This window comes from Myotis myotis, unplaced genomic scaffold, assembly GCF_014108235.1.
Source record: "Myotis myotis isolate mMyoMyo1 unplaced genomic scaffold, mMyoMyo1.p scaffold_m19_p_6, whole genome shotgun sequence".
Classification (NCBI taxonomy): Eukaryota; Metazoa; Chordata; class Mammalia; order Chiroptera; family Vespertilionidae; genus Myotis; species Myotis myotis.
The window spans coordinates 29,324,103-29,350,966 of NW_023416368.1; the positions used below are offsets into that span (position 1 = coordinate 29,324,103).

The window sequence follows — 26,864 nt, forward strand, 5'->3', positions numbered from 1 at the left end:
TCTTTGTCCAGCCCAGCCTTGGTCTAAACATCCATTTAGCAAGACTTCCAGATCCTGGCCACATGGTAACTATACAGACTGCATGTGCTTTTGCTTGCTTTGGTGTACTCCATTCTGCAAGCATTCATTGAGCTCCTACTATGTAAAGAAATCACAGCTGCTGCCCTCAGGATCCGAGACTGACCCTTACACGAATACCTGTGATTAGAACCAAGTATAAGGCCAGAGCTGTGTGCAATGTGTGATGAGGAAAGGAATGAATTATTCTGGGAAGGGGTAGGGAGAGCTTCACAGAGGAGGTAACATTTGTGCATGTTAAAGCATAAACTGGGAACTTGCCAGAAATGCAGTCTTTTGCATTTGAATCAGGAAGTGTGGGGATGGGGCCAGTGTGTGTTTTCAAAAGCCCTCTGGTTGACGTGATATGTGCTGAAGTGTGAGAAGCGCTTGTTGAACGGGGTGGCCCAGCTTCCCAGACAACACCCTGTAGGGGGCCTGTCAGTCCCAGAGGTGTTTCCCCAGTGCCTTGGTGCCAAGAATGATGCCTGGGGACTGCAGGCATCGTTGGGGAATGGGCTTGCCACCCTAGGGGGCAACAGAAATGTGTGGGCAGAACTAATTGCAGTTGCCAAGCTTTCTGGAGGAGATGGGCTGAGATGGACCTTGGAAAATGGAAGGAGATCTGAAGGGGCTTGGCATTCAGGCTGAGAAAACCACTTGAGCAGAAGTGAACAGGGCCTTTGGGAAATGAAGATACACTGCCCATGTAGGAGGGAGAGACCGACGGGCCCAAGCAGTGGGTTTTCTGAAAGTCAGGCTGGTGAGTTTAGACTTATCTGAAACAGACTTACCTGTGACTCTGGTGCAGTCGGGTGCGGCTGGATCCGAGCTCATGGCCAATTCCTTCACTATAGAGGTGGGGAAACCGAGACCCAGAGAGAGAAGTCCATATACCAACAAGGCAAAGGGTTTAGCAGCTCCCGGGCAAGAATGAGAGCAGCAGCTTCGGAGCCACTGCCGCCCTACCCGACCCTGCAGCCTCGTGTCTCCCACCTCCCACGTGGCACCCGGTCAGATGGAATTTCTCTCTGTTTCTTGAGTGCACTGTGGTCTCCTGACACGGTCCTCAGAACCTCCGGTTCCCTTTGCCTGCAGCTCTGTCTTCTCTTGGCCAACTCCTGTCATCCTTCAGGCTCAGCATAGTCTTTGCTCCCTCCACAGAGCCTTCCTGGAGGTGAGAAGAGGGGGGGAGGTGTATCCTCTTTGCTCCCTCCAGTGCCTCCCATTCTACTGGATGGGCAGCACCCCCTCAGCAAGAACCTCCACCATGGCATAGACCATGTCAACTTGACCCTCAACACCTGACATGTGCCCAGTGCCCAGGGCATACGTGAGTGTACAAATGAAGGAGGACACCCTCAAGCTCTTCCACCTGTGCACAGACACCTCGCCAGCCTCTCTCCTGTTTGAAGAAGGGCAGTCTCATGGGAAGAGGCTGCCCTGGCCGAGCTTCCCAGCCTGTGGCCAGAGGCCCCTCGGTGGTTGGGAGCCTGATAGGCTGAGTAAGGGTAGTCCTTCAGGGAGGCCCCCAACTTAATCATCTGCTCTCCTATCCTGGGCAGATGCCAGCTTGAGCTGAAGGGGAGGGAACAGGCCAAGTTGGGAGGAGTATTGGGTGGGAAAGGGCTCTGGGATTAGCCGTCAAGGGGCCCCACCCTCCCCTTGGTACTAGCGGCAGTCTTGATCTGAGGCACCCATCAGTCACGAATCCATTTGTTCAGCCAGCGATCAATGAGCACCTACTCAGTGCCAGATGCCAGATGACAGCAATGCTGCCACACATCCCTCCTTGAGGCCCCCACAGTCCAGAAAGTTAAGTAATCAGTTTGCTCCAAAGTAGGAAGCCCCAAGTTGGGCAGGAGAAACGCTCGGGAAGTCTGTGTGAGGCAGAGATTGCTTCTGGCTGGGTGGGTTAGAGGAGCCCGTGGCATCTGAGATTTAGATTAACAAGAGCTGCCAGCTATTGAGCTTTCTCTGTGTCAGGTACTGTGTGCTAAGTTCTTGACACACAGCACCCACATTTAATTCTCACCACAATCTTAAGAGGTAGGTGAGATTGTCCCTGTTTTACAGACAAGAAAATAAAGGCTCAGAGAGGTTAAGAAACTTGTCTAGTTAGACAGGACACCAGGCAGAGCCAGAGTGAAAACCGAGACCAGACTGAGCCCCCCAGCCTGCATGTCTGACCCTTCTGACTGTGCTTCTGTGTGGGGAATGGCATGGGTGAGGGGGCACGAGGCAGGCAGAATATAGAACAGGCATGTTTGGGAGTAGCCAGTGATTTTGGCCTGCCTAGAATATACAATTCTTTTTTACTTTATTTTATTTTTTGTTTCATAAAGGGAGAGAGAGAAGCATCAATGATGAGAGAGAATCATTGATCAGCTGCCTTCTGCACACCACACACTGAGGATCAAGTCCACAACCTGGCATGTGCCCTGACAGGGAATCGAACCACAACCTCCTGGTTCACGGATCAACGCTCAACCAGTAAGCCATGCCCAGCCAGGCTAGAAGATACAATTCTTGAAGGGAATTGATAGAGGAAAAGCAGAGAGGGGAGGGGGACTGATTTACTGACCCAGTAAGCTTCCTCCGGGGGCCCTGGCTGCCAGCAAGGAAGACAGATGGCCTTTCTTCTACAGACATCATGGCACCCAGGAAGGTTTCTAAGTGGCCAGAAGCACATAGAGGAGACTCTGCCCCGTGTCCATTGCTAGTGGAGTGGTTCTGGGGTGGGGGTAGGCACAATACAGCCCAAACCAGAGCATGGCGGATGATGAAGGAGTAAGAGGGCAAGAGGCTTGGTGGAAGGTGGATGTTCTTGATCTTTGGAGAGAGTCAAGAGAGACAGTTGTCAAAAATGACAAGGTGACAGAAAGAACCCAGGAGCAAGAGTGGTCTTGGGAGAGGAGATAGGGAAACTGTTTTCCCACATGTTATATTTGAGGCAGTGGCTGAATACCCAGGCAGGTATTCATTTTGGGGTGAGCCTCTCCCTAGCCGGGACCATGGGGACCACATCTCAGCTCTCCCAGACCCCAGAGTGCCGAGGCCAGGGCTGTCTGTGCTTGTGGCTGGACTTGCAGGGGAGGACGGCGGGCCTCTGGCAACCTGGGCCCCCTGCACCCACTGGGGTGTCTGTATTTGGTGAGCACGTGAGTCTTATTCTTACCTCTATCAGCCCTGGTAAGACCTTTCCCCTGATATCCAACGTTTCTTTGAATTCTTGTATTTTTATCTCAAAAATCCACATGAACTTGACATTGTACTCCATCATATGTCTGCTTTAATACAAAGGTGCTGCCTTTCCTTACTAATGAACTCGGCAGACCCTTCAGAAAGAGGTCCTGAGATCATCCTGCGGCTTTTCCTCTATCAGTTTGAGAAGCAGGTCTTGCCTCGTGTATAAGGTGCCTCCCCTTTTCTGCCCCACCCCCCATACACACACACACACACACACACACACACTACATTTCCCATGACCCAGAGCCTCAGAAACAGCTTTCTCCAGCGAGGCTGGGGGGGGGGGGGGGGGCGCGCAGGCCCATCCTAAAAGGTGTAGGGACTCTGGGATCCCCTCAGGTTCCTCGAGCAAGGGGCTGCCTCGTCCAGCACCAGCAGGCCCTCCCCACAGAGAGCGCTCGGGGCCCAGGCCCAGCCTTCCCAGTGGGAAAATTAGAGTTTCGGCAAATGGTAATGGTCTTTCAGGCCTGTCACCTCTGCTTTTTCCCTACCTTCACTCCCAGTGGCTGAAGAGATCATGGTCAGAAGCCTCCAACTCTCTTACCCTCTGAAATAGGCAGAGCGTGGTTCAGAGATGAGTCAGCTGAGGCCCAGAGAGGCTAAACTATTCACCTAAGGGCAGACAGCTAGAAACTCAGGGACCTAGATAAGGACCTAACTGCTATGTCCCCAGCTGCCACACTTGCCTCGGTTAAGCACTGCTTCCCCTGGGCCTCATCTGCGCCACCTCTAGGTGTATCTGGCCTGGGCCCCAAGTCGTGCTAAGAAACCCAGAAACTGTGCTATCCCAGCACACTGTGTGCTGTCCCTGCTTGTTTGAGCCTATGCAATAGTATCCCTCGCCAGAGGTGACATCCCCCAAGTCCCCCACCTCTACCACCCCATCATGTACCTGTGTCTCAGCTCTGAGCCCGGGCAAGGAACCTCAGCATGCACCGGCCTGACTCTGGCAGGGCCCTGAGGAGGCCAATGTGTCTGTCAGGATGCCTCGTTCCTGTTAGAGGGGGCTGAGAGTGGCCATAGTGTTGACCCTGGTGGTCAAGCCAGGCCTGTTTATGCCCTTCACTCACACTGTATGTTGGGTGTCAGTGGATGGGTGTTTTGGGATGGGCAGGCAAGAAGCATCAAGCAGCCCTAACCGATTTGGCTCAGTGGATAGAGCATCAGCCTGCGGACTGAAGGGTCCCAGATTCGATTCTGGTCAAGGGCATGTACCTTGGTTTGTGGGCACATACCCAGTAGGGAGTGTGCAGGAGGCAGCTGAATCGATGTTTCTCTCTCATAGATGTTTCTAACTCTCTATCCCTCTCCCTTCCTCTCTGTAAAAAAATCAATAAAATTTTTTTTTTTTTTAAAAAGAAGCATCAAGCAGGAGTCATTTCTGTTGGTCTTGGAGCTGCCAAGGTTTGTCTCTTCCTCCTTCCTCCCTTGCCCTTCTTGTCCTCCTGGAACAACGTCAGCTTTCCCTCTCTAGCTCCATCCCAGCCCCTCTTCTCTACCTTCTAGCTGAGGAGCCAGGTGCCTGGCCTGCTGAGCTGAAAGCCCATCAGGTGGACTAGCTTTCACTGGGGCAGGGAAAGTCACCCTCTGTGCGGCTCTGCCCCCTGCCAGTCTCAGTGTAGTCCTAAGCAGGAGACAGAGCCCGGCTCGAGCCCAGGAGCCAGGTTGTCTTGTGCAGCATCACATCCCCGATGATGGGTAGGTACCTGGTATGTCATAGGACTGTAGGAGGTGTGGATTTGTTGGATGGGTGTGAGAAGAGGGCAAGGCAAGCCCAGGCACCAGGCTGAGCCTGGTTGGCTAAGAAAATGTGGCTCAGGGGCCACTCCCTTTGGGCGCCTGGCCTGTGAGTATCAAATGGCTCTTCTGCAGGCCACGGGAGGATACCTGACTGCCGTTTCTCAGAGAGGGCCCTCTGTGCCCACGTAAGTCAGCTGTGTTTTAGTTGTTGGGTTTTTTTTCCTTCTCATTTGAACTTGGAGTCTGTAATTAACCTCCTATAGGTCACTTTGTGGGTAGGAAAGGGGTGGGGAGAGGGCCGACCCGCAGCCTGCCAGCAGCAGGGCAGTAGGAGACTTTGATGACAGGCGGGCTGGCCACATTGTCTCCAGGTGTTGTGCTGCAAAGGGGACTGCTCAGCCTTAGTCATGAGCTGAGGATCATTAACCCTTTTAAGAGTCCGCTGCCCCTGCCCCCTGGTTGCCAGGAGGGAGGCCAGGCCAGGCCAGGTCCTCCCTGGCTGGGCTGCCTGGCCATGTCCTGGGCGTCTGTCTTGCTCTCAGATCTCTGCAGGCTCCGCACCCACCGCCCACTGCCGAGAGGAATGAGGTCAAACTGCTGGCAGCAGCGGTATCTTCTGGCCTCAGGGCTGGGATGTGGAAAAGGAGCAGCCCTCGCTGTTCTTGCTGTTGTTATCTTCAGTGAGGTGCCTTCCGAGGATTCCCCGTCAAACACATACAGGCCAGATGCCTTGGTTTGGCATGAGGCTGTGAGGAAGCAGAAGCCACCAGATACCCCATGGCCCAACTCATCACAACTGAGATGTGTCTTAAGGTTTTAGTGGACTCATCCTCAAGAGAAATCTTTTTATGGAGCCCTTGATCATCCTTGGGAGACCTTCCTCTTGTTATAAAACTGCCCAAGAGATTTTCCCAAACCTCATACCCCTATACCCTTACCCCCACTCAAGAGGGTCCTGGTCCTGCTGCTCAGATGGGCCCTTTTTCAGGCAAAAGGGAGCTGGACAAAGGGACCTCAAGGAGTTTGAGAGCTCAGCAGAGAGGCTAAGCCTGAGGAGGAGACATTAAGGGAGGTGATGGCAGAGCTGCCCGACATCAAAGGGACCCCTAGGCCATCAACTTGCCACCTACCCCTCTGCATGTGGGGAAGGAGCAGCCACAGGGAAGCAGGGTCTCAGTGACAGCCATGGTGCAGAGTAGGGGAATTGTCACCCTCTTCTTCCTCATGCTTCTACCTGATGCCTCTCATCGGTCGCTCCCCTGGGTGCTGGGCCTTTGAGAATCCCCTCTGCGTGGGGAAGTATACACAGACCCCGAGGACTGGGACTCCTCCCTTCGGCTGCAAAGCTGAATTTATAGAGAAATCTATTGCAGTCCTGTTAATATTAGCAGGATGTTGGAGACATCCCAATTCATCTGGACAATGGAATATTATGCAGCCATTAAGATGATTTAGATCTGTATTTCTAGATTCGGGGAAATGTTTTTACGATATATTGACTAAAAAATGTAGGATATAAAACATTTTAGAGAGAATAATCTTGAAGGAGATATTTGAAAATGTTGCCAGAGTTTTTTTCTCTGGTAGTAATTGAATGGATTTAAATGTGTTTTTCTTTTTCCTTACTTGTATTATGTAATTTTTCTACAACAAGTAATGTATTTCTTATGTAACAAAACAATAACAGAGGGAACAAGCCAACCTCCTTGTGGGGCAGGATTGGCTACCCCATGTATAGCTAGTCATTTCTGTCTGGGACAAAGCACAGAACCTGGCACCATAAGCACACTCAGTAAACGCATGTCAACCGAGGGGGGGAGTGCTTGCCCAATGGGTTGCTTCAGCTATTGTCCTGACAGATCCCATTCATCCCAGGAAGCCTGTTTCTCTGCTTGGTTTAGCTTTGGCCTCAAGACACTCTGGGGACATGATACAGTGGTTTTCATACTAGCATTCTGGGTCCTAGTCCATCAAAGAGTCCCAGACAATACTGGACCCAGATCAGAGAGGGGGCCCAGGCAGGGGCTAGAGCTGGCCTACTTGTATCTGAGTCCCTGTAAACACTATCTCCAGGTCCTCGAAGGTCTGCTGTATGAATAACCTCTTAGCCTTGTCCCAGGTGTCCCTAAGGATCCAGTGACTGGAAGCCACAGTGGGAGAAGTATGATGCTCAGAATAAGAATGAGCTTAAAATGCAAAACGTAAGAGCAAGTCATTTCCTGACCTATAAGCCTTTGATGTCTTTCCATCACATCTGCAAAACAAATCCAGGGCTATCGAGGGGCAGTTGTTCATGCTCCTCACCATAGAAAGCTCTGGGCCCAGGAACGAGGTTGCAGAGGTCCTCTGGGCATTGTTCAGGGTGCCACCTGGTGGGTGTTCTCTTTCCTGCCACCTGAGCTGCTGCTGCTTCCCCCCAGGGGACTTGCTTGAATTAAAAAAAAAAAAAAGTCTGTTCTCAGGGTCCTATTCCCTTTCAAATGTGCATCTTTGGCTTAGAACTGTGAACTAAGATTTCTGTGAGCAGGGACCAGAATCAGACATTGCTAGAGCGGGAGACATGGTTTTTAGTACAGTAGTCCCCCCCCCCACCCACCCACCTTATCCTTGGGGGATAAGTTCCAAGACCCCAGTAGGTGCCTGAAACCACAGATAGTACTGAACTCTATATAGGGTGTCCCCCCAAAATGTATACACACTTTGAATTATTATAAAATCAGTGTTTATTAACATATAGTTCATTTTCAAAATTTAAAAGAATCTGCAGAAATGAATAATTTTTTGTCAATGTCTGAATTCAAACTGATGACCGGTCTGGTCCAGGCACTGCTGATTACATGAAGAGGTGGAATCGCAAACATAAAAAATCATTTCATTTTGCATTTGTGTTCCCTCAATTCGTCAACTGTTGCTGGTTTTGTACCATAAACTTTATCTTTTATGTATCCCCATTAAAAAAAAAAAGTCTGGTTTTTTCTTTGTTCAAAGCTCAGTCTGGCTTCACCCATTATTTCAAATCAGTTAAACCTGAAAAGGAGTGAGAATTGAGTTATCAGCTGTTAAAATGTGTACACATTTTTAGGGACACCCTATATATACTGTCTTTTCCTATACATAAATACCTATGATAAAGTTTAAATTTTAAAATAGGCACAGTAAGAGAGTAATAATAATAACTACTAATAAAATAGAACAATTATACTAATATACTGTAATAAAAGTTATGTGAATGGCTTTCGGGCCATTATTAGGTAAAATAAGTGCTACTCGAACACTGGCAGTGCATCTGATAACCAAGGCAGCTACAAAGTGACTAACAGTCGTGAATATGCCGGACAAAGAGTTGATTCACATCCTGGGCAGGACGGAGCCTGACAGCGTGAGATTTTATCATGCTACTAAGAACAGCACACTATTTAAAACTTATGAATTGTTTATTTTTGGAATTTTCTACTTCATATATTTGGACTGTGGGTAATTAAACCTCAGGAAGCAAGGGGTGATTACTGTATCTCAGTTGATTCTTGTGAGGAACTGTTAAGAACCAAAAGAAAACTCTATGTAAAGAGCATAACATGATTCAAATATATGACTATTTTTATCTTGTCATCCTTTAGACCAGTGCTGTCTAGTAGGAATATAATGTGATCTACATAGATAACTTTACAATTTCTAGTAGGCACATCAAAAGTTAACCAAAAAAAAAGCTTTAAAGACATTTGCAAGTTATGGGGCACTTCCGGCATTCTCTCCTCAGAGCCTATGGAAGCGCTTTAGGCAGGGAACTATTTCAGCAACTGACAACCAAAATAGTGTGTCTGACTGGACATCCCTCATTTCCTTTGACAAAGCCCAAAAATCTGGACCCACCCCACACCAGCAAATAACCCCCTTCCTCTTCAGCCACCAACCCTATTTCAGGACTCTCAGATACGAACTTGCATTTGTTGAACCTGGACTAAACACTTTACATTCACTATCTCCTTTAATTCTCACAATAATCCTATCAGCTAGTTACTGTGTATAATTTACAGATAAAGAAACTGATGCTTAGGTTAAGAAAGTAGTTTGCCAAATTTCAAATCTAGGTCTGTCACACTTCAAAATTCTCCAGGGGCCTAATTCCTAGTCATCTGGCAGAATTTCCAATTCTGCATGCACAAGAGGGTAGGAAATTGCAAGAAATGTTGATCAAGGACTTCAAAAAAAAATGGGGTTACCCAAGAAAAAGAGAGGGACAAATCCAGACTTCTTGTCCTGGCTCAGATAGCCACATGTCAGTCACCTGGGCCTCCCTCTCCAGGATCCCCTCATACCACCCTTGCTTTCCAGAATCTTCCAGCCACATGGGCCTCTGTTAACTAGCTGCTTTTCACTGCCTCATAGATCCTGGTGATTATTTGCCATTGTGCATCCTCCTCACTCAAGTTCAGGCTTCATGGGAGCAGGAAGATTATCTGTCTTGTCCACTATTGTATTCTCAGGGCCCAAAATCTGGACTGTGCCTGGCATGTAGTAGAATGAATGAATGAGGAACAAGTGAGCTAGATGGGATTATTCTGAAGTGAGTAGACTATCAAGAAGTGGCGCCCAGCCAGTGTGGCTCAGAGGTTGAGCATCAGCCTATGAATCAGGAGGTCACAGTTTGATTCCTGGTCAAGGCCCATGCCCTGGTTGTGGGGGCTCGATCCCCAGTAGGGGGGCGTGCAGGAGACAGCTGATCAATGATTCTCTCTCATCACTGATTTTTCTATCTCCCTCTCCCTTCCTCTCTGAAATTGATAAAAACATATTTTTTAAAAGTGGCTATTGGGTCACACAGGGTTCTTACTAGTTGGGGTGGGCTCTTTGTGATCTGAAATGTAGTCTTGGGTTTCCCTTGGTGGCAGAGAATGACTTTGGAGCCCCCAGTTCTCAGGGCCTCTGAACTGGGGTCATACCTCTTGTTTCTGGAGTCTCTCTGTAACTGCACCCTCCTGCCCCCTTCACCACCACCATTAAGCAGTGGCCTCAGACTTAGCGCATAGTGTTGCACCAGGACTCATGTGCAAAAGGTAGTGGAGTGACCACTACCTCTTCTCACCAGGAATCACCCCCACCCTCACCCTGGCTTGTTAGGAGGGAGGTGGCCCATGGAGGGGGTGGTTAGTGGGCCCCCTGTCTCAGAACTGCAATGAAGGTCAGCACTCTCTAACCTGAGAAGAGCTTTCTGTTTCCCTGGTTCACAAGAAGAGGGAGGAGACTAGTTGGAGATCACCAGTTGACCAAGAGGTTAGATCCCTGGATGTCAGCCTAACCTTAGAGCAAAGCCATCTGTGAAGATGTGTTCAGTTAATAACCAGTCATGAGCTATACACTCACAATATGTGCACTTTCCTATATGTATGTTATATTTTTATTGTTTATTTTTTAAACCCACATACCTGGACCCACTCTCACAGGTTCTGTTTCATTATGTCTAGGATATTTCCTATGCACTTAAATAACTTTTAAAACTCTCCATATGATTCTTATTGGCATGTAGGGTTAAGAACTATTGATAAGCAGTGACTGAGGACTCAGGAAGGTGGGGGTGTAGGTAAGGGGGAAGGATGCCTAGGCAGGATTTCAATCCCATTTAGAATTATGAAGTTCCAGAAAGCCCAACAGATTGATAGGTTGATATACATAAAACCTCTGGATGTCCAAAAGAAAACCATTATAAAATATAAGAAGCAGGTAATTGAAGGGAAATGTAGCAAAAGCTTCATAGCTTTAATATGTATACAGAACTCTTACAGATCAATAAGGTGAGCACCCAATAGAAAAATGGAGTACGGGCAAGAACAGACAATTCACAAAGAAGAAATACAATGGGCCGATACACTTAGGAAAAGTGGTCAGCCTCACTAGGAATCAAATAAATGCAAATTAAAACAACAGAGACGTTATCTTTTGCCTAGCTAATTGGTGAAGATTAAATACATGATAATACCTCATGTTGATGAGGGTGTGGAAAAAAACAGGCCCTGTCATTCACTGGTGGGAGTACAGATTGATGCAACCTTTCCAGAAGGTAATTTGGCAACCGTAAAGCTGAGGAAGATTGCAAACCTTTGTGACGCAGCAATTCCACTTTTAGGAAGATTGCCTTAGGAAATGATTGTGGATAATAATAACAATAATAGCTAACCTTTATTAAATGCTCGGTGCATGCCAAGCTCCACACGCATTATCTCATATAATCCTCACAGCCGTCATCCCACAGGGTGAGCTGTTATCACCTGTACTTTACAGACAAGGAAATTGAGGTGCAAACGGATTAATTAAGTCAATGACCAGAGGACACAAAACTAACAAGCAGCAAAGCCTGGATTTGAACCCAGGCAGTCTGAGTCAAGAGCCATACTACCTGTACAACAGCGTACACTGGGTGTGTGCATTGGATATATAATGTATACAGTGGGCAAAGGTGCAAGGATGTTCCTCCGGGCTTGTTTGTAATGGGGAAGAAAGGAAGGGGAGAAAACCTGCGAACTACCCCATGATAGGAATTGGTCACATAGATTGTGATATACTCGTACTGGAATATTATGCAACCATGAAAAATGATGCTATAGAAAAAAGGTGTGAGGTCAATGGAGGAAAAAGGAGACTCATGTAATACTTTAAACAATAAAGAATTTAAATTAAAAAAGAAAAAAAAGTATGTGAATACTAGGGTTTTTTGTATATGTATGTTACTAATGATTCCATTTTGTTTAGAATGTGTGTGTTTTGTATCTGCATAAAGATCTGTGAAAGGATATAAAAGGAATTGACAAAATTGGCTGCCTTTTAGAAACATTGTATGGCTGTGGTGAGAAGTTAGAGAGAGACTTGTTGTTTCAAGCCATATATCCTTTTTCACTTCTTGAATTTTGAATCGTGTGAATATATTATCTATTAAAATAATGTGGCCTGACCTTCTCCTTCTATCCCCAGCCCTTAACTCTTAGCTGAGTTGGCTCGTCCCTCAGTCTGAGTTGGGGTAGCTTCTCTGGGCTTCAGCACCTTCATGCCTCCCTGAGCCATGCTGTGTGTCAATGCCAGGTCACAGCTCCCCTGAGAGGAGGGGCTATCTGTCATCTTGGTCTGCCTGGGTTGCCTGGGACAGAAGTTAGATCATGAACACTGAAGTCAAGGAGACCTGGGTTTAAATTCCAGTTCCATCACCTTGAGGAAGTGACTTCACAATCCTGTGCCTCGGTTTTCCCATCTATAAATGGGTTTAATCACTGCAGTGAACTTATCAGGTTATTGTCATAAGATAATGTACGTAAAGCTCCCAGTACCATTCCAAGCACAAGGGAAACTCCGTCCAGGTAATAGCCACACAGCATCATTTCAGACCCTCTGTGAGTGCTTGTTGAATTGACACCTGGAGGGGCAACTCCCCAGGCCCAGCCCAAGGACAGTGGCCCTTCCTCCACTGCTCATACTTGGCACTGCCCCATCGTTGCCATGCTCACCTCCCTGCCTTGTGCCCCCACAGCCACCCGGCCCAAGCTGAAGAAGATGAAGAGTCAGACGGGACAGGTGGGGGAGAAACAATCGCTGAAGTGTGAGGCAGCGGCCGGTAACCCCCTGCCCTCCTACCGCTGGCTCAAGGATGGCAAGGAGCTCAACCGCAGCCGCGACATTCGCATCAAGTACGGTAATGGCAGGTGAGCAGCAGCCACCCCTCCCTCCTGGCATTTTCCCTCCTGAGAAGGAGGGTCCTGAGCTGGCAGAACCGAGGGCTGTGTCCCCAGACTCACCTGTAGATCAAATTCCTCACCCCCTTCCTTCCCACCCCCAATTTCTCCTTGCAACCCTGGGCTCCTCTGGTTATGTTGGCCCAGCGTCTTCAGACTATAGATGCTTAATCAATGTCTCTGGATGGTTGAAGGCAATTTGATTGTCAGTCAGCTTTGCCTGTGGAAGTCCACTCTTGTCCTAGAACTTCTCAAAGGACCTGCCACAGTGTCTGAAAGCCCAGCATTTGGCAATCCTTGGGGGGAAAACCGCTTGCAGAATGCATCTGGGAGGTCATGTGTGGTGATGGACTGGTTTCTCAGCTCAGCAAGCTGCACTGGGCAGAGAGCTGGATTAGGGGAAGGGCACGTGGCTTTGATTAGTGTTGGGGGAGTCTGTGTCTCAGACAGGCTCCCCTATGACATAGGATTGTCTTTAATCTGGAGTCAGCGCTCCAGGGAAGTGAATCAGAAGCTCAGGAGCCTCCAGCTGTGGGAGATGGCCTCTCTTCCATCTTGGGTTGGTCGAGCGGGGGCTTTGGGCACCAGAGAAGCCAGGAGTCCAAGGGCAGCTCCTCATCTCTCTTCTGCCTCTCACAGCCCCCGACAGACTGTTGGATGGCAGAACAAGCAAAAGGGGAAGCCCCCCTCTGCCTGCTGAACAGAAGTTCTGCTTGACCTCTGTTCTGTCGGCCCTGAGGGCCAAGTGGACTTCCCTCTGTAGCCAAGAGCACCCTAGTCTTTCCTGCCCCTCCAGAGTATCTTATAACCACCCGCTCCCTGGCTATCCTTTTCCTCCTCACTGCCCCCCAAATGCAAACAAGGATGATTGTAGAGGACCCCAGCCTGCCCCACAACAGGAAGTGATGGAAGGCCAGGGCTCAGGCTGCTCCTGGGTTGCCATGTGGCCCTAGCTGTGCACATTCTGCCCCTCGGCCTCAGTCTCCAATATGTGAAAGAGGCTGTGGGGGGGAGGAATCTGGGAGGCACTTCAGTTTTCTGACTGTCCTTTCAGGAGTGGGGAGCATAGGTACATTGGTCACCTGGAAAGTGGTCCAGGTGAAAGTGGAATTTACGAAGAGTTTGATTTAGAGCAGTGATTCCCAACCTTTTTTTGGCCATGCCCCACCTGAGCATCTCTCAAACCCTGATGCCCCCCGTGACCTATAATTCTTATTATTCAAAAAGTGAACTCCTTTTCATGTGGAGGAAGCCTAAAAAGGCCATTAACTTGGTCTAAACAAACTTCCGTAGAACATGGCATCCATGAAAGAGAAAAATAAAAGAACGAAAGGACAGTTGAAGTACTGAGGAAGAAATCACTAAGAAGTTGTTTAAAAAATAATAATAATATGAAGTGATATGAAAAATAGCAAATAAAGTTTCAAAACATATAATAGAGAACTGAAATGCATAAGTATGTCAGAATATATATTTATACTAGAGGCCTGATGCACGAAATTAGTGCAAGGGGCTCGTCCCCCGCCCGCTGCCGCCTCTGCCTCACCCTGCCACCATGGCTTCGTCCAGAAGGTTTTCTGGAAGGACATCCAATCTAATTAGCATATTACGCTTTTATTATTATAGATACTATATAGGAGACCCCCAGAACCATAAGGAATGCAAAAAAATTCACTGTTAATAACTCAATCTTGAATTACCCCTCTTAAAAATCAAATTACCACCCTGTGGGGTGTGTGCCCCATGTTGGGAACCACTGGTATAGATCAAAGGTTTGTGGCTGAAAGAATGCTGCATCCTAAGGAAATTGGGGAGAGGGGTCTTGTGTGTCCCCAATCTACATATTTAGCAAGAAAGTCAGGTTGCCCACCAGGCTCACCTTCTGAGGCCACCCCACCCATTCCCACTGCCCAAGACTGGCTCCAAGCTGGAGAAAGGAATGGACAGGCTTCTGGAATTGTTGGGGCTCCGGTCCCCTCTTTCTGGGAGGTCAGAGCAAACACTCTCTCTGGACCTCTGCATCTCAGTGAAAGAGGGGAGAGGCCATCTCCAGAAAGAAAACAGAAGCAGGAGAGAAGGTTGTCCCTTGTATCCCCATTACTCTGAAACATGTCCACAGCTTGGCCATCCTCATCCCCCCATTCCTGACCCCATATCACATTCACACCCACCCCCACACATGAGCACACACACCCTCAGAGCCCCTGCACCACCAACAAGATCCTTCTTCTGGTGACTTCAGCCTTTCTCTCTCTCCTCATAAGCCCACTCACATCGCTTCCCTCCCCATTGCTCTGCCTCTTCCTCCTCCAGCTGTTGCCCCATCTTGCTTCTTCCCTCCACCACCACACAGAGTCAGTTTCAAGCCCACTGACTCCACTCTCCTGTCCTCCACTCCTCGCGGCTCCACTAGACTCTGCCCTGTAAATACTCCCCCAGCGACTTCAGAGCTTCCTAGCCCTGCGCCTCCAGGCCTGTCAGCAGTCGTTGACGTGGGTGCCACCTGCTCCCGTGCCCCTGTGGTTCTGCACCTCTTAACCAGCCTCTTAGTCACCATCAGTGCTGGAACTTTCCTGTCTTTTGAGCTTCACTCTCCTACCTCCCTCTCCACCTGTGAGTGTCTGCACCCTCTCATATCTGATGACCCCAGGCCTCCATCTCCAGTTTAATGGCTCTTTTTAAAACCTGAGTTCCAGACCCATGCTGCCAGCTAAACACTAAATACCACCCCTGAGATACTCCACAGGCATCTCTAGTCCAGAGTGCCTCAGTCTGGCCTCTCCCTCCTGCCCGCTCTGGCCCTGCCTCACCCTCCCGTGCTCCCCTCTCAGCTCTGGCAGAAGCAGATGTCTGTTGCTGGGCACTGCCCCGTGCCATCCCCTGCAGTTGGGTATCACTTCCCCAGAAGGAAGCACTCTTCTCCCTGCCTCGCAAGCTTCTTATCTGGTCTCCTAGCTTAGCCTCTTCTCCACTGTCCCGCTCTTGGCTGTCCCCACCCTTTCTGGTGATAGGCCCTTTGTGGATTCATTTCTGTATCTAACATAGCATCAACTGTGTGCCAGGCGCTCTGCCAGAGGCTGGAGAAACACCAGGGAATGGAACTGGCGTGGTCCCGACCTTCACAGAGTTCCTAGTCTAGCCTCTAGTGTAGAATGTAGGTAAAGCCCTCCGCCCTTTCTTCAGAAGAAGTGTATCTCATCCACCCAATTTTGCTTACTATTCTAGACGTCTAGAGTCACCGACTCCCATGACTGTGACAGGGGATGATGATCTTTCTAACATGGGCACATATCCGATCTTCATTCATTTACGTGACAGATCTTGAGTGCCTGCTGTATGCCAGGTACAGCCCAGGCCTTGGGGCCCTTCCGACTCTTTTCTTCCTGGCCTCTAAGTCACTGCCCCGCTGTTCCCCAATACCTCAGTGCTCCCGATCTCTGCTCTTTCCTTTCATGACCCTGGACTTGGGCTCAGGCTGTTCCCCGTACTGGCAGCAGACCCCCCCCCCCCCCCCCACACACACACACACACACACACTGTCCCTGGAAAAGTTCTCCAAGGCCCAGCTTAAATGTCATAGCCTCTGGGACATCTTCTTGAGTCCTCCAGGCAGCTCTCGTCACCTCCTATCATAATGCCTCAAACACAGTTCCATTGCATTGTTGGGGGGATGTCTCTCTTTCTAGCATGAGAGGGCTCACCATACCCATCTCCCCTGCATGGCCGGCAGAGGGTGACCGTAGGACTGGACAGGTCGCCCTTTGGGTTGACCTGGACTTTGAGCACTTCAGCATCCTGGTCAGGCTTTCTCCTGGGTATCGGAGAACCCTGAGAGCCTGAAGTGTGCCCCTGTCCCCTTCCTGTCAGGGACCCATCCTAGCTGCTGCCTTTCTGAAATGTCCTAGCTCACCCACCCTGCCCCTGGGCTCCCAGCAGTGAGAGGGTGGAGTGAAGGAGTGGGCCATAATCGGGAACTTCTGATTCCGCGTTGTGACTCAGAGAGCTGCCACCTCCACTCACACTTCCCCTAGCATGGGGGCAGGGGCAGGGTCTCCTGGCTGGCAGCATCCTCTTTCCTTCTGCCCACACTGCAGCTTGCTCTCTGGCCCCCTATCACACCTCTGCCCAGGCCACACTCTGTCTTGACATTGGTCTTGGCCTTGCAGAGACCCCCTTCCTGGCAGGTGCTATCTGCCTTAGGGGCTGCCACAGGAGGTATCTCACCCAAGCCTTCCTGCGCCTAGAGAACACTGGTCCCCCAAGCCCTGGGCACCGGCCCTCCCCTGCAGAACCATGAGTTCCCTTATTTATGAGGGGCAGGCTGGGACAGGCCCCTCAGGCAAGCAGAGGGAGGTAGGCGCTGGGGAAAATGTGTGAGTAGAGGACGTGGCAGCCCAAATCCCATCCCTGCCAACAAAAGACTGGCTGAAAAGGGAAGGGAGGGGCATCCATCACAGGGGCAGGCCTGAGGCAAGGTAGCCAGGGGCGCCAGGCCTGCCCGGGGGTGGGAGAGAGTCCTGAGTCCTAAGTCCTTGCAGTTAGGAGTGAGGAGAGAACCTAGTGTGTGTTATTCCTACGCTCCTCGTTCCTCAGGGCCAGGGAGACCCGCAGAGCCCACCTTCAGGCCTGACACCAGGACCTCTTTCGAAAGCCTGGGGCCCACCGCCCTGGAACTGGCAATATCATCACGCAGCTGGTACATGTAGGGGTCATTCTTTTTGCCCCCTTGCTCTTTCTGGTTTCTCACAGGGGAGTGGCTCTCCCTGGGCCCCCCACTCCTTTCCCCACTTTCCCCAAGTCTCACTTTCATGTGGAAGCTCTTCTTTCCTGTTTGAGCCTTAATCCCTCCAGACATCTGTGAGCCTGGCTGTGTCTTGTCCTGCTACATATGGTGTCATATGAGGAAGGTCCTTTGAGTTCAGCTGTGGGTGACAAGGAGGTTCTGGCTCTGGGTCTGCTCTGCCGTGACCCTGTGACCCTCAGGCGATCCCCCCTTTTGCTTGTCTAGTGTCAGGGAAGATCTGGTGGCTGGGGAGCCTGGTCCTGAGGCAGCTGGGCTTCCTGGCATGTAATTAGGCTGAAGCCAGGAAGGAGATGCTGTCTTAGCCAGAGGGGCCTCCCAGGCTCTGTTTAATGAAGGAAACAAATTTGAATTGACAGAAGAGGGTTGTAGGCAGACACCAGGCCAAGGAGACACAGACTGGCTTGAGCTGGCAAAATTGGGTGGGGTGGAAGGGTAGTGGGAGGGTCAGGCAGCTGTCACTGTAACATCAATAAGGATATTGCCATAGCAACAGGGCCTACCAATAAGACAACCTCACGAACCCTTGTTTGGGGAATCTTGGAGTGAGGACGTCTGGGAAGAGGCCCACACCCAGAGGCAGAGGTGGAGCCCAGGAGACTGGTGCCCACAGCACAGCCCTGGTAGAGATATGGGTCCGTTTGCCATCTCCTCCCCTGGACCTGACCTCTCTACTCACCTCCCCTGTCCTTCCTCTTCGCCTTTTCTACATCCTGGGCTCCACCACTCCTCCAACCCACTACATATATTCTGTGAATCTAGTGTTTTAATTCAGGACTAAAAAGAGGAGGAGATTACAGCATGGAGAGAAATTTTCATGCTACTTCTTGTTTCTCCTTGGGGGCCAGTCTGGGGTCCCGGGCTTCATCTGGGGCTCCAGCCAGCCCCTGGAGAACACCGGGGCAAAGTGAGCAGTGGGAGATGTGACCAGGACCTGCAGAGCCCAAGTTCCCTGGGGCAGGTGCAGAGAGACGCTGGGAAGGAAGGAGAGGTTGGAAGGTCTTCAGAAAAGGGGAGAACCAGGGCCAGGTATCCTAGAGTCACACACAGCACTGGAGTCCCTGCCCAGGCCTGGCCCCATATCTCTCAGCATGCAGGGACTGGGTTCAGAGTCCTCCACAGAGGGGTCTACCCCAGTGTCAGGCTCCGGGAGAAAGCCCATTCCCTCATCAACTCCAGCACTTTGTCCACTTCTGCCTTTGCCTTGCCATGTGCCCTTGGACAAGTCTAGAAGCCCCTCAGTTTTCCCATCTGTGCTGTCCTGTCCACCTCCTCCAGATTAGCCAAATCAGGCCACAAGGACAGGATCTCTTATTCCCTAAGCTATTCAAGCTCCTGGCTCTCAGAAAGCACTCAGTAAACTTTTATTGAATGAATGAATGAATGAAGTGAAAGCCCCTTGGAGAGGCCACGGTTGCCCCTTAGTGGCAGGGCTAATGTGAAGTTAGGGGAGAGCCACATGTTGGAGCTGGGAGACTGGGCACAGTTGCCATGGAAACCTGTCAGAACAGCCCCCTCCCCCCCCCCCCCATAGGTATCTGGGAATAGGCTTTGCATTTAGAGTGACAGGCTGCCACTTCCAAGGAATGGCTGAGGTAGCTGGTGAGCCAGTGGCTGACCTGTTCGGATTGGGGGGGAAAGCACTGAGACTTGGGGAGGGGCACTGAAAGAAGGGAGGTGGCCATGTGACTTCCTAAGGGACCCTGATTTCCTCACACAGAAAAATAACTACAAATAGGGACCAGCCCTGGAAACATGGATGTGGAGATTCGTAAGATTAGAACATGTGTGTAGCCACTAGCCCTGCCCTATGCTCTCCTGGTGCCCAGGTTTCCTTCCAGCTCAAGGGACTCAGTGTTCCACCTGGACCTCAGACTCCACTTCCCATCCACACCTCGCAGTCACTGTGGCCCTGCAGGGCGAGGTGACCTCTGGGTGACCACTGGGGAGTCACAGCCAGCCTGGGCCCTGGCTCACGCCTCTCCCCCTCTTATTACCTCCTTAACCAGAAAGAACTCACGACTACAGTTCAACAAGGTGAAAGTGGAGGACGCAGGGGAGTACGTCTGCGAGGCTGAGAACATCCTGGGGAAGGACACAGTCAGAGGCCGGCTCTACGTCAACAGCGGTAGGTAGTCCGCCCACAAAGGGAGGGTTCCTATAGGGGTTCCAGTTGCCCCCCCCAGCCCTGGGGAGGCCGGCACATGATCCATCTTGCACTTGACTCCCCTCCCTCCTGCTGCTGCCATATCAAGCACTGAGATCTGGGCCGATTCAGAGAAATGCAGTCGAAGCATAAATGTTTAGCTTTGTTATCGGGGCCTGGAAGAGCCGCCAGCTCTCATTTTAAATACCCTAAAAACTAAATATTTTGAAATCAAGAGGTGGGGGTGGGGGAAGGATATTTTTAGAAGGCAATTATGGCAGGCTGGGCTGCCAGGACCAGGCTCGGAGGAGAGGCAGGCCCAGGGTGTGTGCGTGCGCGAGCTGACTGCCTGGTGCCTGTTGCTTTGCTGGGCACGTGAGTGCAGGCAGCTGTCTTCATAAGGCCGTGGTGGGAGGCTTGGGTGCCTTTGACCCTGGGGACAGCCTCTGTTCAGGGATGGCAGGCCCCTGCCCTGCATGTCATGCTCTCCCTTGAAAACTTGTGAGGTCAGAAGCTCAAGATACCCTTAGCATCCCCTCTCCAGCTTGAGCATGGAGGCTGCCTCCTGCTGGGCTGTCTGTCCTCTGGGGCCCTTGACTGAGGAAGTCACTGGAACTGCCTGTCCTCAGGCTGCACCCCTCTACTCTAGCACACCCCACAGAACTCTTCCTTCTTCCTGACACCCAGGCCTAGCATACCATTTGGCTCCCTGGTTATTTGGGACGGCTCCCCAGTCCTGTTCCTGTCACAGATTCTAATCCTGTATCTCTCCTCGCCTACCTGTATTTCCAACATATAGCCTTTCAGGACTCTAAACCCAGCATGGTCCAAAGAGAGCGCGGACATGGCTGCCTTGGGCCTGCCCTCAGAGGAAAACTTGGCACAGACGCTCTCTGTCCTGTCTTGTGAGGGATCCCCTGCTCTCCCAGCCTCTCAGGCTCCTCCATCTCCCTTGCCACTGTATCTAATAGATCCTGGTCAGGCTTCTTTCTGGACCTTTCTCACACCTGTCCCTTCTATTCCATCCCCACCTCAGGAGCAGCCTCAGCCCAGGTTTTATCCCTCATCACCTAAACCAAAGCAAAGGCCTCTCATGATGCTTTCATCCTGTCATGCACCCACCCTGGGGCCATAGAACAAATATTTTGTCCCACAGCCCAGCTCTTGAGGGAAGCCCAAAGGATCTTCCCAGTCCTAACTGCAGCCTGTCGCTTGCATCCCATCATTATTTCTCCTCCTGGGTCATCTCTCCCAGGCAGCCTTCCTCCCTGACCACTCCCAGCCTGAGGCCCACTCCTGGGCCACTTCTTGGTCAACCATGGTCTTGTGTAGCTCTTGAATTCCAGCCTTCGAAGGTTCTTCAACTCTCATAGAGTTGCTGAGCTTTCTCTGTGGGTATGACCTCCCCAGGGCAATTGTGAACCAGGAGTGGGGAGAGTGGGATACCGCCTTCTCCCCAGGAGTTTCAATAATAGCCACAATTGCTGAGAGCTGCTCTGCACCAGGCTCCACATTGTCTCTTGAGCCCATACTCAAGGCCATGAAGTATTTTAATATATATTTTTATTGATTTCAGAGAGGAAGGGAAAGGGAGAAAGAAATAGAAACACCAATGATGAGAGAGAATCATTGATCGACTGCCTCTTGCATGCCCCACCCTGGAGATCAAGCCCACAACCCAGGCATGTGCCCTGACCAGGAATCGAACCATGGCCTTCTGGTTCATAGGCCAATGCTCAACCACTGAGCCACACCGACCGGGCTGAAGTATTTTACAAATTATAACACTGAAGCTCATAAAGGTTAAATATTCTTTCCAAAGTCAAACAGCTAGACCGTGCACTCCGGGAGGCCCTGTGGGCTGTTTATTATTCTGCCTCTGGGCCTAGCACAAGTGCCTGGTTTACAGCAGGCACCTGGGAAATATTATATAAAAGGGCTTAGAACCTGCTCCAAGTCCATTAACTAACTCCCACAAGCCCCAGCCTGGGCATGGTTGTGCTGGGGGCACCTGGGCCCCCTGCTCCTCCCAACCTGCCCCAAGCCTGGGAGAATGGATCCAGCATCTGCTGCCTCGGCCAGAGTGAGCAGACATTCTCAGGTCCACTTTGGATTTTAGATTTCCTATTTCATTATTCAAGGCTTTCTTGGTTAGAGCTGAGAAGAACCAACCTAACTTAAAACTACGTGAAGGAATTTATTGTTTTATAAAACTGAGTTGGCCAGACGTAGAACAGGCCCCAGACGTGACAAGAACTCAGAGCAGGGGCAGGATGCTCTCTCCCACCATGTTAGCCTCATTTTCTCCTATTGGAAAGCAGGTGGGAATGGACAGGGAAGAGGAGGCCCTGGCCTCAGACAGCTCCAGGTTTATATCATCCCAGCTCGCCACCCAGGGAAAAGGGATAGTTTGTCTCTGTGTCCATTCATACAATCACACAGGTGGGTTCCGATGGCTCCCTGCTCAGGTGATGTGCCGGCTTAGCCCAGTCACCGTGCTCAGGGGGGTGAGGTGCCACCTGTGTGATTGTATGATTACCAGGCCTGTGAGTGTGTAGAAGGGGTACTAAGAGGCAGAGTACTATGAGTGTGCCCTGCTAGAACTACGGGGGGAGGGGCAGGCACTTCCGTAGAGGTGTGCTGTTAGCAGAGGAGGAGGAAAGGGCTGCCATGCGAAAACCACAGGAGTGCCCTCTCTCCTGCACAAGGCTGGGGACCTAAGGCTCAGGACTGTTGAGAGATCCCTCAGATAAGCTGCAACTCCCCCTACATGCAAACTCCTGACATTCCTCAGCAGCCCATGTTCTGATCAGTTAGGGAACCGGACAGTGGAGCTTTAGGCTGCGCTCTGAGGACTTCCCACGTGGCTTCTGGCCTCTTGTCCTTGCAGCCTGGCCAGAGAGCAGCAGGGCAGAGTGGCGGAAAGAATTCAGAGCTTTGGTCTCATCCCAGCTCTAAGTCGCAACCCAGGATGAGTTACTCTACCTCCCTAGTCTTAGGGTTTCCCATCTGAGGCTCAGCTAGATGATCTCTAAGCCCCTGCCCCTTTGCTCATGGAGAAACTTCTGGGATTCTGAGTTTGATATTGAGGCTGACATCCTATGCACTGAGCTGCCGCCGCCACCACCACCACCACCCCACCCCCCAACACACACACACACACACACACACACACACACACACACACACACCACCTCTTCTGTTGCTCTGTTCAGTCCAGGGCAGGAAAGATCCTATTCTTGATGTGGGGAGGTAAATGGGGTCACTGAAGGGGACCGGAGGCCCCTGCTGGAACGTTTTCCCAAGAGAGACGCCCAGGCTCCCTGTTTTCCTGTGGAACCCAGAAGCAACCACACCCTGGGGAGAGGGGAGGGCGGGTAACGGGTCTCTGTGCCTGCCCCTCTCTGACTCATCCCAAGGTGGGTAGGATTGGCCCGCCCGGGCCCCAGGGAAGCCAGGGCTACTGAAGTGAGGAGGCCAGAAGAGGGCATGGGAGGGGTGGCAAGGAGCAGTGGTTGTTCAAGGAGCATCCTGGTGGCTCTTTGCTACTGTAGCTCTGTTCCAGCGGCCCTCGATGCTCCTTCCCCCAATCACAGAGCACCCTTCTTACAGTCACAGCTCTGCTAGCTCTGAGTTGGCTGGCATAAGGAGGAGGAGACAAGGAGTTTGTGGTGCTTTTAACAAAAACAATCAGCTTGGTCCAATCCACTTCTGAATTAGAGAAGCCAGCTGCCTCATCCCCAGGTGAAAGAGAATTTGGGAATGTCCCAGGTGACTGTACTAGTCCCAGATGTCAAACTTGCCTATCCTTCACCCAAATGGCAGGCAGGTTTGGCCTGGGTGTCACAAGACCATGGAAGCCCCGGAGAGGCTTCTGGGCCTGTCCATTACCTGGAGGCTTAAAAAGGCTAACTTTAATCACGCATGCACTCTAACTCATGCAGGCACACACACGCATGCACTTTCACACACTCAGCAAGGCCTTACTCAGCAAGACCCTGTTTTGAGCTCTGGGGAAGCAGTCTGGGCTTCTGACAAAGTTCCTTAAATGGCAGGAAGCTAAAACCTGAACTCAGTGTCTGCTTGTCCTAACATACCAAAGAGGAAGGATAGGCAACTTTGGCAACTTTATCAATGGGAAAGGAGGCATTCTGGGTAAGTGGGAGGGAGCCTTGAGGGATGAAGAGGTTTCTCCATGAGGGAGGGAGAAACAGCTGCCGCAGCTGGCAGCAGGAAGAGCATCCATAGCATCTGCCCCCTCCTGACCCATTTTCTCTTCAGGGACCGGGTAAACTTACACCAAGAAACTGATGGCTAATGTGCCCAGGCATTTTTCTAAATCAAAATTTTTAGGTCTAATTGACATGCTATAAAATTCACCCTTTCTAAAGCATACAATTCAGTGGGTTTTCCTATATTCACAAAATTGTAAAACCATCACCACTAATTCCAAAACATTTTCATCACCTCAAAAAAATACCAAGTACTCATTAGCAGTCACCCCTCCCCTTAGTACCTGGCAACCACTATTCTGCTGTGTGCCTCTATAGATTTACCTATTGTGGATGTTTTATATAAATAGAGCCATACAATATATGACCTTTAATGACTAGTTTCTTCCACTTGATATGTTTATAAGGTTCATCCACATTGTAGCACTTATCAGCACTTTACATTTTTTTTTAAATATTTTTTATTGATTTTTTAGAGAGAGGAAGGGAGAGAGATAGAGAGTTAGAAACATCGATGAGCGAGAAACATCGATCAGTTGCCTCCTGCACATCTCCCACTGGGGATGTGCCCGCAACCCAGGTACATGCCCTTGACCGGAATCGAACCCGGGACCTTTCAGTCCGCAGGCCGACGCTCTATCCACTGAGCCAAACCGGTTTCGGCAGCACTTTACATTTTATAGCTGAATAATGTTTCATGGTATGGATATATCACATTTTGTTTATCCATTCATCAGTGGGGTCATTCAAGTTTGTTTTCACATGTGGGCTATATGAATAATGCTGCTATATCATTTGTGTATAAGTCTCTGTGAGGACATGTATTTTTAATTCTCTTGGGTATATACCTAGGAGTAGAATTTCTGGGCCACGTGATAACCTTCTGTTTAATTTTTTTGAGGAACCACCAGACTGTGTTCCAAAGTGGCAGTACCACTTTATAGTCCCACCAGCAATGCATGACGGTTTGAATTTCTCCTCGTCTTCACCAACACTTGTTATTGTCCATCTCTTTTATTGTAGCCATCCAAGTGAGGGTGAAGTGCTATCTCACTGTGGTTTTGATTTTCTTTTCCCTGATGACCTCCCAGGAATATTTGCATTTAATAGGAAACAATGTTTTGATCTACAGAAAAGCTACGTCCTCATCAGCCAAGGTTCAGTGGTAAATGAGATAGACAGGGCCCCTGCCCAAAGGGAGATTACATTCTAGTGGAGGGAAGGGGCTAAGCTTTAAACAGCTAGTAATTGCACAACTAGTCCTTTAATTATGTTAGAATGAGACTACAAGTACAGATATACAAAGCTACAAGAAAAGTGAGGAGGAGCCTGAGCAGCCTCTCTGAGGTACTGATTTATGTGTGTGTGTGTGTGTGTGTGTGTGTGTGTGTGTGTGTGCGTGTGTGACTTAAAACTACATTTATTATCTTTCGATTTTTGTAGTTCAGACATAGCTTAGCTGATTCCTGCAGCTCAGAGCCCTCACAAAACTTCAATTAGGGCCCCTGGGCTCAACCTGGGTGTTTGGGGTGGGGATCAGGGGGTCAGGATCCACTTATAAACTCACTCATATGGCCATTGGCAAGCCTCAGGTCTTCACACTCAGTTGACCAGAGATGAGATACTAATATTTTGAAAGTCCTGGACAGGAAGGCACCTGGCTTGTTAGAGGAGTTGGACTAAGCCAGTGTAGTCTGCATATACTGCAAGAGAGGAATAGGACATGAAGCAGGAGAGGTGGGAAGGCCCAGATTGGACCTGGGAAAAGTTGAGGGACTCTATTCTGAGTGCAAATGGAAGCCATAGGTGGATTTTGATAATGGAAATGATTGATCAATATTCTAAAATCCAGTTTGGCCCTAGCCAATTTGGCTCAGTGGATAGAGTGCCAACGTCTGGACTGAAGGGTCCTGGGTTCGATTTTGGTCATGAGCATGTATCTTGGTTGCAGGCTTGATCCCTGCCCTGGTCAGCAAGTGTGGGAGGCAACCAATCAATGTGTCTCTCTCACATCGATGTATTTCTCCCCTCCCTTCCACTCTCTCTAAAAATCAGTGGAAAAATATCCTTGGGTGAGGATTAACTAAAAATTAAAGATAAATAAAAACCACTTTGGCAGCTACGACGAGAAATGGTTAGAGATGAAGGCAAGAGTGAGGGCAGAGAGACCAGTGAGGAGGGTATGATAGTCATGCACAGAAGAAACCATGCGACCAGGACTTGGGGAGGCAGGAGTGAGACATGGATAGAGACTCGTGCAGAGGTAGAAAGGCAGCCCTTGGTGACAGACAGCTGGGGAAAATAAAGGAGGAAGAGAACCAAAGATACCCTCTAGGTAATGGGTTTGTTCCCTGGCTGGGCAGATGACTGGCAGCTGAGTTTGGGATGGCTAGGAGCCATCCCAGTGGAGGTGTCAAGGGAGTAGCCAGACTCTGCAACTTGGAGTCTGTATGTCATCTTCACTTCCCCAAACACAGGAGAACACAGTGATGAGGGAGTAGGAATGTGTTGCCTTGAGAGCCTACAGAGTTGCACTGCAATGACTTAGGAAGGCCCTGCCATCCCGGGGACTGGGGGGGGGGGGGGGGGGGGGAGCGGGGGGGCGGCGGTCAGAGAGGGGGAAGCTCGAGGTACTTCTTTCTGAGATAGAAAGGCCTACGTCACTTCCCCCCACACACTCTGTGACTGGCTCCCCCATTGGCCTCCCCTTTTGCCTTTCTAGTCCCCATGACAACACAGTTCTGGCAGCCCAGGCCAGGGCAGCCCCGGTGGGACCCTGGCTTCCTTCAGGAGTTGTCCTCTACCTCCCAAGGCCTCGATGAGCACAGACAGGCATGTGGACAGACCCAAGTGTGCAGTTATGGTCCCTGCCACCCTCCTCGCTGCCCTCTGCTGCTCACTCAGCACAGCAGTGAGGAGGCTTT

General features: G+C 50.3%; 1 protein-coding gene across 2 annotated transcripts in view; it reads left to right on the plus strand.

Moving 5' to 3' along the window:
• The window catches only part of NRG2 (neuregulin 2), a 176,148-nt gene that overhangs the window by 124,382 nt on the left and 24,902 nt on the right, over nt 1–26,864 (plus strand). For both annotated transcript variants that reach the window (XM_036314768.1, XM_036314770.1), the window contains exons 2-3: nt 12,560–12,731; nt 19,572–19,690. In XM_036314768.1, coding sequence (XP_036170661.1) covers nt 12,560–12,731; nt 19,572–19,690 — 291 coding nt within the window. The remainder of the gene's footprint in view (nt 1–12,559; nt 12,732–19,571; nt 19,691–26,864) is intronic.